This window comes from Protomyctophum parallelum (assembly GCF_964188405.1).
Source record: "Protomyctophum parallelum genome assembly, chromosome: 6".
Taxonomy (NCBI): Eukaryota; Metazoa; Chordata; class Actinopteri; order Myctophiformes; family Myctophidae; genus Protomyctophum; species Protomyctophum parallelum.
This window is the reverse complement of record NC_139701.1, coordinates 27,941,889-27,951,860: the sequence shown is the minus strand read 5'-3', so window position 1 is coordinate 27,951,860 and position 9,972 is coordinate 27,941,889. Positions and strand designations below refer to the sequence as shown.

General features: G+C 42.9%; 2 protein-coding genes across 4 annotated transcripts in view; one reads left to right on the top strand and one right to left on the bottom strand.

The window, feature by feature from the left end:
• Positions 1-568: 568 nt before the first annotated feature.
• tmem125a (transmembrane protein 125a) lies at positions 569-2,053 on the top strand. The gene has a single exon (XM_083768191.1). The coding sequence runs from the start codon at positions 717-719 to the stop codon at positions 1,401-1,403; it is 687 nt and encodes a 228-aa protein (XP_083624317.1). The 5' UTR covers positions 569-716; the 3' UTR covers positions 1,404-2,053.
• A 2,144-nt stretch (positions 2,054-4,197) lies between these two features.
• ap1m3 (adaptor related protein complex 1 subunit mu 3) overlaps positions 4,198-9,972 on the bottom strand; it is a 49,003-nt gene continuing 43,228 nt past the window's right edge. For all 3 annotated transcript variants that reach the window (XM_083768211.1, XM_083768213.1, XM_083768212.1), the window contains one exon: positions 4,198-6,006. In XM_083768211.1, coding sequence (XP_083624337.1) covers positions 5,984-6,006 — 23 coding nt within the window. In that variant the 3' untranslated portion in view covers positions 4,198-5,983. The remainder of the gene's footprint in view (positions 6,007-9,972) is intronic.

Here is a 9,972-nt window from a genome sequence, read left to right as displayed (position 1 = left end):
GAACTCATTAGCATAGCGATAATGAGAGAAAGGTTACCAGAGTCAGCATAGCAAGTTTTTCATCATCCAAAGCAGGTTTGGATGATCAGAGAAGCTACAAAATAGATGCTGGTCGCGTGTGTGTGTGTGTGTGTTCGCGCATGTGTGTGCGTGCTGCTCACTTGCACGCCAATGCCTGATTTATACTTGGATGTGCGATACAGGCGTCTTGCCACAATCACCTATATCTACTGTACACTACACAAGTTTAGATGGCATGTCCCCATGGAGAGGGATTTTGCCTTGTTCAGAGTGTTAATGAATGATCGGGACAAAGGGCTGAACGATTTTCTGTCCTCCTGTAAATGCAACTATTGTATCTCTCCTCTCCCCAGGTGACTGATGTCGTTCTGCAACATAGACCTGAGACTTCTGCAGATACTTCATTGGAGGATTTGGATTCACTTTCGGGCAAGAGATCCAGAGTAAACCACAAAGGATCTCTCCATACATATAGAAACAAGAGACTCTTTCTAAAGTTGTTTTTGCATTTCAGCTTTATTACTCAGTATTGAGTCATTTACCGTAGGGTTAGGGTTCCAGCATCTTGTGTACACTGGGAGGGGCTACCATAATCCATTTACAAGACCTGTAAAGGGGCGTGCGGATTCTCTGGTGGTTATCCATTCCTCTGTAGTGGTGGCAGCCTTGTCTGACAGGCTGGGAGTGACTGGACGATGCCCGAACTGGAGGACTTCCCTCCCCTGCAGGGCCCCAGAGGGCTCCATGGCCTGGCCGACCCGGCCCAAATCCAGCACAGCATCCTGGAGGAGCAGGTGGAGCTGTGGTGGTTCAGAGAGCCTGGGAAGTCCCTGCTCTGCTACTGCGTCGCCATGCTGCTGATCCTGGGTTGCGGGCTGGGCGGTGTGGGCCTCCTGTCCACCACCACCAGCGTCTCAAGTGAGTGGCGACTGGGTGTAGGCACAGCGCTCTGCCTGCTAGCCCTGGGGGTTCTGCTTAAACAGCTTCTAAGCTCGGCCGTCCAGGACATGAACTGTGTTCGAAGCAGGCGACGGATTGATATGCTCAAAAGTGGCGGCTTGTCAGATCTTCTGGTGGTCTTGATCACCGGACTGTCGTTACTGATTTGTGGCACGGTTCTACTACGGTTGGCCCTGGCTAACCACATGCCAAAGCCGGGTCAAGCCCTGAATGACATGTACATCTCTGGCGTGGTTCTGCTGGCCGGAGGGGGGGCTGCGGTGCTGGGGGCGGGGGTGTACTCTGCTGCCGTGCTCCTGCTTGAGAGGACGAGGCATGGACGGAGGTTGATGGACCGGGTTGTGAATATCTTCACGGTTTCTGGACACATGGATCACCAGGCGCGCAGAGAGACAACCTCCAGTCTGGCTAACCTGATATGACAATTTAAAGCGTGGCATCTACAGTACGTTATGTTGTGTTGTGTTTGTCTCAGTGGGTCAGACAATTTTGACACTCTGGAGTTCGAGGCGATTTCATGCACAAACATCAGGGACAACAGTAAAAGTTTTGAGATCCAGCCGAGACGACGGGCACAAAGATTCAAAACACATTTCACAGGATCCAGCTTCTTCGTTCAACTGCAGAGAAAGATGTTTGTAGAGAAGCTGCTTTTGTGCTTTGGTATGGAGGGAATTTAAAATGGCACAGGTGCAGCGAGGAGATGTCTGTCTTCAATAACAGAACAAATGTGGGCAGAACATCACATTTGCACAATAATGGATAGAACTGTGGGCAGACAATGGGGATGCGAGACAAGCTGCCTATGGGAGAGAGGCAAGCAGGAAGTAATACGATTAAATGATGAGAAATTGGGGAAGAAATGGGTTTATCTTTTTTTAAGGTTATTTTTATTGCATCTTATTGATTTCTGTGGATAAGAGACACAGGAAAGCAAGGGCAGAGAGGACGGGAAGACATAGATCCAGTTTTGAACTGAACCAGGGACGTTTCAGTTCTCTTACGGACATCAGAATACATGGATTGGACTTGGATTTGGGTATGGTGGTGAGTTATGAATGTAAGGAAGTGGCTAACAGCTGTATCTAAACTCACATTCTAACATGATAAATCCTGTCACAATGGTAACCTATATTCTATGTTCCTTTGTGCACCCTCCATCTAGGTTCAAGCTAATGTGGTAGTTCTGGAATGGATTATAGAGAGACAATAACAAATTAAAGGCTGTACAATTAGTATTTCCATTTTTACAGTCGACCTGTGCTTCATTTACCTCAGTCGTCAAATGGAAAAATTAAAATGTACCAGGGTGCTGATGCAAAAATAACTGTAAGCCTACACAGTAAAATCTTCAGGGGACTATTTTATGCCTTGTTCTTCTTGTTCTTTACACCTGACACAACACAGTGGGACCAACAGCCTGGGTCCCACTGTGACACAAAACCTTTCTAGACTAGTTCATAGGTTGATTATTTGTTTTTCTACATGACACTTTTGTCAACACTGCAGGGTTTGCCATGACCTGCCTCTCCAAACCTCATGAGACTCAGAGAATAACCAATCGAACCATCACCTGCCTGTACCCATGACACAAGAATCATTGGTGCAATATTGATAAAGCACTTCAGAGAGCCGGCATGGATTGTGTTTGTACAATAACACAGTATTGACTCAAATGCCCATAAACACGGAGGGCCCGATTCCCTAAAGCATCTCTGTAGTGTGGATATATTGCAGGGGTGATAGAGAGACATTAAATGACAATGACAACATGAAACCTAAATAGAATGACTATAGTAGACCTTAGGCATTGACCTGCCAAATTCTTTGACTGCTGACTTTAGATCGAACAGTTTTAAATACAATGAGGATGCTTTGGGGTAAATCCATTCCAAGGGTCTCATACATATAAAGGTTTTGTCAAATCAAATCAGATTGTTGAACAGTATGGTTAATGTCAGAAAATCATTGCACTTGCACCGAGATACTTATTTCATAATAAACGTTGTGTTGCCTCAAAAGTAAAAAAATAAAACATAAAATAAAAACTAAGGTAAGGTAAGAAACAGAACTTGGTACTGAATGGTGGCAAATGAAAGTCACTAAGAATATATGCAAATCTTTCACAAAGCCCCCGCGAGTCATTGATCAGCTTTGCAGTTTTATCAAGAAACTCAGAAAAAGGACGTGCATTGTTAGACAGGGGTGTGAGTGTGCATGCTTTGCTGTGTGTCAGTCACACCTCCTTATCGCTCTGTGCATATGCATAGCCTGTTGCTGTGAGACAAGGAGGTCACAGAGTCAGCCATTGTTAGAGTGATGACGGACAGCTGAGTGGAGGGACAATGCACAAGGCGGCAGCCTGCAGGGGCTGGCATTGGCTTGCACCGCATGCGCGCACACACACACACACACACACACACACACCAGCTCCCACCCACTTTTACACATTACAGCGGTGCACATTTGATTCAGTTTGTAAACTTGTTACAATTGGATAAATTAAAACACTTTCACTGCTCACACACACACACACAGCTGTGTAATCGCCATTCACAGAAGACTGTCCCCTGACCTACAGTAAATCCATGGCAGGTTGTGTTTGTATATGCATGACAGCGAGGAGACGGGCTGGTGCGGTTGATAGAGGTAAAAAAAAGAGGGGGCGGGGGATGTTGTGTGAGGATGCAAGGCATGTCATGTCAGGCTGAGACAATTTGTCAAAGAGACAGAGTAAGATGTACAGTTTATGCTGAAAACGTACTGCAGAGTCCTGAGAGGCAAAGCCAAAATGTTGTATGAACTTTAAGCTTGATTTCTGCTTTGATTTAAGTGGTGTGCCAAAATTTGCCTACTACGGTACAACTACAGGCTCACACCACGTTCTAGTGCGAGGTACAATGAATATCAAGCAAGCCTTAAATGTAGCATCTAGCTTGAAGACCTTTTTAGAAAGTAATGAGATTTCTTCCTGTTGTATTTTGCATAATAGAAATTCTAAGTATTTTACCAGCCATAAAATAATTTGAATGGTAATAAGGACAGCTGGTGTGCCGTCAGCTCTTCATGGGAGTCGGCGCCAAATAAGCACAAACACGACTCGATAGCCTTATGCTGCAATCAGTACAAAACACCCTTTTGACTTTAGTTGTCTGCATCAAAGCATCCTCCGGTTTGTACACATATTACAAGAAAAAACTAAACAATTATACTACATACAGACAAGATACAAAATTTATTTTCCAAATATATCCCTTTTTCCCCCCACATTTACAAACTGTGTTTGATAAATAAATGAAAAAAAGCAGATCCTGTAAAAACTAATTTTACATTTACAAGTTGCAAATGGAATTTTGGGGTTGTGTCGTTACAACAGAGTGAATTGATTTGAGAGGTTCAAGCAGAAACACAAGTCTATTCTACGCTGTTGGCCGTGTAGTTGAACTGATGATTGTATAACAAAGCATGAACAAGAGAGGCAGCTAATTACACCACACACTACCGTACAGTATTGGACAGGGCTTTGATGGCCAAGAAAAAAATAAGAACAGTGCAGAAAATGTTATTATTCAAGTTATTCTAACTTCAGGGATTTCCCCAACTTCTGGTCCTACATGGTTTGGTTTATTAAAAAGGGTATAACAAGTATCATCCCTTTACAGAGTACAAATGGCACTTACTTAACCACTTAAACTATATCCTTCATTGACCGGAGTAACCCAGGGGTCAATACTTGGATGCTTTCTTTTTCCCCCTCTACCATAGGTCTTTGTCAGCAATATCTAAAGGCTCACAATGCATTGCTTAGCCACTTAAACCCCATTTTATACTTAGTTCTACAATGTTTTTGCAGGGCAATAATGCAGTAGGTGATCTACTAGCTCACAATTGCAATTGCTCAGATTGCATTGTGGAGCGCTGTGAACGCCTAGATATGCCATTTTGGCTTTAACATGCCCAAAGTAGGAACACCAAGTTGAAAGTATGGTTTAAAGGATGACATCAAATACAAGACAGTTCCCATTCCTTCACTATTTTCCTTCCAGTTGCCATGTACAAGCTGATTGGGAGAACGAGGACAAGGTTTCTGGCCTCACAAGCGTGTCGACAATATTATGTTACACAGCCGGCGGCTCTGACAATAATTAATTATTAATCATTGATCTGGCTGTACTGTCACTGGTGTCGATTTCAATGCACTGGGGATAATGTTGGCCTCACTAAAGGTAATGATACTCATACAAAGAAAACATTTTAAGTGGATAATACAGGAACAAACATCTTGGTATTCATGGCAAAATGCCACATCTCTCGAACAACATGTGACCTAGGTATGAAATCCAACCAGAACCATCTCTTGAAGAAAGAAAATGACTACTGTGCATTCATTTCAGTAGCTTAAGTCATGTCTACATTATCATGTCCTGTTGAGAAATAAACATTACTATAACTGCCCCAAAATACAAATGACGACTTTATATGTTCCACAATAAAAACAGGCCAAACACTGTGGCTCATAAGTCATAACTCAATCCCAAGCATGAAGTATTTTTTAATTGTTGTCGTGCAGTGCAAGTAAAAATGCAGTTTCTGAAATCCTTCAAATGGTACCCATACAGTACCATCTCATAAAGTTTGAAAAGTTTCATATTGTGAATAGAAAACGAGAGCCTGTTAAATCCAGACGGGCTAGCTAGTGTCCAAGTTCATAATAAAATGTGTTCCTGCAGTCCAGAGGGACGCGTTAAAACCACAGCTCGGAGGTGATGGCATAAATCGTTTGTTCTGGGATCAGCAACAATTACACATCCGTATTGCAGGAAGGGCTGAAAAAAATGTCTGCATTTGTCTCATGCACAGCGTGAAGAAAGTTTGACGTCTTCCCCTCCTCTTGTCCTCTGCTGTCCCTCGCTGCCAGGGAGTCACAGGGAGAGATGGGAAAGAGAGGAGGGAGAGAGAGAGAGGGGGAAAGTATCCATTCATCTGGCCGCATGTGTGCCCTTTAGTTTGTCCGAAGCTGGTAATCTGCCAAGAGATGTACCAGGGAAGCATTAACACACAGTCATCGTCTCCTCTTCACCTCTGCACATCACATTACCACCAATATTAGCATTGTTAGTGTCCTAACCAGTGTTATCACTACTACCAAGACACATGAAATAATATAAAAAGACAGCTCTATATATATATATATATATATATATATACACCGTCTATTTTGAGGGGCCCTAGTCGCTCCTATATCCAGTTTTTAGTGTCCGTCCAAAGATTTCGTCCTACAAACATTAAATTCCCATTCACAAGGAATGGAGAATTTTACGTCATAGTGTCTGAGCAAATAGACAGATGTCTACTTTATGTTACGATGACAAATTCCCTAACACATACATTGATATGTTGTATATATACTAGGCTTTCAATTCTCAATAACAAGTTGGCGAGAATTGTGTGTGTGTGTGTGTGTGTGTGTGTGTGTGTGTGTGTGCCGTGCATGCTCTACATATATAAGCTCACAGTCACATATGTATGTCTACTGCACATGTATGTACAGTATGTGTGTATTGAGGTCATTTGAGCCCGGGTAACACACATAAACGCAGACATTGTACCGTTGAGATATAACAGGCGACGGATTACCGTTTGTCAACCAGCATTGGACATGCATGACAATGTATGTGAAGAACAGGAAGATCACACATCATCATCAAGTAGAGAGCTACTTGAGCCCACACCGTTTCTTAATCAGAAACACTATTTTCTAGTAGTACATAATTATATTATTTTCTAATAGTATATAATTATATAATTCATTTTTTTGTTCATTTCCCCATCTGCTTGATCAATAATAGCAAATCTCTTGTACACGCTGTAGGTAGGCAACGGAAGTAACTCCCTGCATTATTTTCCAGTCTATTTTGTTTGAGGGGCGCTAGCCCCTTATATCCAGCTTGGTGTGTGTGCACAAACTTTGTCCTACACAAACATTAAATTCCCATTGACAATGAATGGAGAATTTTACATCATAGTGTCTATAACTCTATATTATGTCATGATGACATGACGCAAATTGTGATTGGCCAGAATGAGATGATGTACAGTATGATGATACGAGCGCCCATCACTTCACACGAGTGTGATTGTTATATTATGTGTTGTCCTCTTTTATATAATAATAAATTAAGTTTATTATTATATTATCATCATGAAACAGCAATGTGTAAAACACTGCATACCGCAAATTTAACTGCCAGGCATATCTTCAGGCGCCCTGTCACCCGTGCCAGGCAAAAACTACAAAGAGGACCCTGTGACGTGGCTTGTGAACCGGAAGTATTAGCCGTCCATATTTCTATCGTGAGCATGTATGGTTAATGGTTCCTTCAGCGGGTTGAGTAAATGGTGACGTAGAGGATGCGCTTTGACTGGCCAGTCGCTGTGATTGACAGCCTAAACATAACTCTAAACCTAACCTCAGTAAAACTATACCTAAACCTAACCTCAGTAAAACTAAACGCAGTGGCTGGGGGCGTTTCGAAGAAACCGGAAGAACGACAGAATCCGCTGAAGATCCCCTCCTCGCGTTTCGATCACATGATCTGATCCTTCACTAGCATTAAAAACGCTAATCTGTTAACTGGAGCCTCGCGCACATTTTTGATTGAGCTTGATGACAAGGCTTCTAGGAACATCTTTGAATGCAGATTGTGGCTCCTAGTGTCAGAGACTACATTTTTTTTACTCATTGCTCGCTGTCTGAATACCAAAAAGGTCATTATAAAGTATTGCTTATAGCTACTTTAACTATAATGGACACACCTTATCGTTACATACAAATTAATGCTTATACTCCTCATCTAGACCTCATAACAAACATTAGGTTACACACTGATGATTCTTGAGTAGAGACAACACCATTCAGAACACTGTAATAAGGTCTAATGCCATCATTGTAGATATAACTCACACATAAGCTGTTTACTGTAATAAGGTCTAATGCCATCATTGTAGATATAACACACATAAGCTGCATAACTCAACTCAAACACAGTGCGACCGTACGTCACATTCTAGCCCATGTATGTACAAATAACCAAATGGACACGTTATGGTCCATTTGGTTACAACTGTGCACTCCTCAGTTATAAATGGCTAATGACAATTTTACAGTGTGTGTGAGTTAGCGGGAGCCAGATGCTAGTGAAAGGACTCAGCATGACAGTGAATGACTTAATTAATAAGTCAACACGGCCAGTGTAATGTAATGCATCATGCTGCATTACTATTCAGATTTCTACTAATCGCACAAAGGCACTCATATTCTGATCATCATCGACTCCCCGTGTTGCTGATGGTAGTGATAAAAGAAAGACAATAGTCTCCCTGGTTGCCTTCGTTCTCCTAGCCATCATCCCCCCCCCCCCCCCCCCATCATGCCGAGTAGAGAAAGGTGATAGTCCCCTCCCTCCCTCCTGCTCGTCCAGTCCTTTTCCTGCCTCCCTTTCCCCTCCCTGTGTCTGTCTCTCTCTCTCACGTCCTGTTTATCAAACGGAGCCAAGAGTCTAATGGAAGGCATCACAGAGTCTGCGCTGGGCCGTGGAATAAACCTAACATTTATGAATTGCCGTAGATCAACACCAATGGTGCGATAACTGTTAAGGACCACTTCACCGGCCCAGGCCGTAGCGTAACGGTCTGGGCACCGGACTGGTAATCCAGTCGCAGTGTGCCGCGGGTTCGACTCCCGGACCCGACACGGCCTTTACTGCATGTCATCCCCCCATCTCTCTCCCGTTTCCTGTCAGCCTACTGTCTGTCCCTTCAAAAATCAATAAAAGGCGTAAGCCGCAAAAAAATATCTTAAAAAAAAAAAAAAAAAAAAAAGGACCACTTCACCTATACAGAGACATTGGAGTTGGAGCCACATGGAGGGGGATGAGGGGGGGAAAAAAATAATCTTGGGAATTGCTCGTGTGTCATATGTGAAAATGCTATCTGTATTGTACTGCTCTTTCCAAATAAAACAAATATTATAAAAAAAGGACCACTTCACCACTTTCCAAACTATCTTCATATGCTCCTCACTAATGATCGTGAATAAATACGACAACTTTTCGAATGCCCAGCTTTGTGGGTTTGTTTGTTTGTTCCGTGGTACACACAGACAAGGTCATAAAGCTGGGCATGCTCAGCCAATCAGATCATTGCTATGGGGTACACGCATTGCTCAGCCAATAAAATAATCGCTATTGGGTAGTACCCAATAGCGATGATTTGGGTACACACATTGGCTCAGCCAATCAAATAATCGCTATGGGTTACACACAAACACAAAGCTGGGCATGGAGCCCCTCACAAATAGCCGATCTACAAGATCACAACGCATCGCAGCGCGTTGTGAGCTTGTAGATCTGCATCATAGCGGCCGAACCTCTAGTATATTAAAACTAGCTAATGGGTTGGCAAGCAGGCCGGCCAGCAGGCGACCGCGGCATCACTATGACCATATATGGGCATAAAAGGGACAAGGACTGACACATACAGACTGACACATATACAGTATGGGTATGCCCATATACAGGCATATACTGATTGCATCAGGGATCTCCATATGCATATCGGTTGGATCAGCCCTGGGTGAGCACATTCATTGAAATGGATAGGTATATAATAGATGCATAAAGAAGATATATAACTTTATGGTGAGGGCGGCTTGAAAGTAAAACTTTGAATACAGGCCTTTTACTTGTAACAGAGTATTTCTTTGTACATTGTGGTATTGATACTTTTACCATCACTTCCCTGGCCTATAGTCAGTCACCTTGGCAGCATGAGTGCCACTCCGGGATCTTCCTGGCCCCCAGCGGCATCATTCAATGTCTCCTATCCTGACAGAGCCATTTAACCCATTCAGGCCTGACGTCGAAATAAAATAAAACGTTTTCTAAATCATGACAATTTTCTGAAAATAGCAGACCTACAAGCTCATAGCAG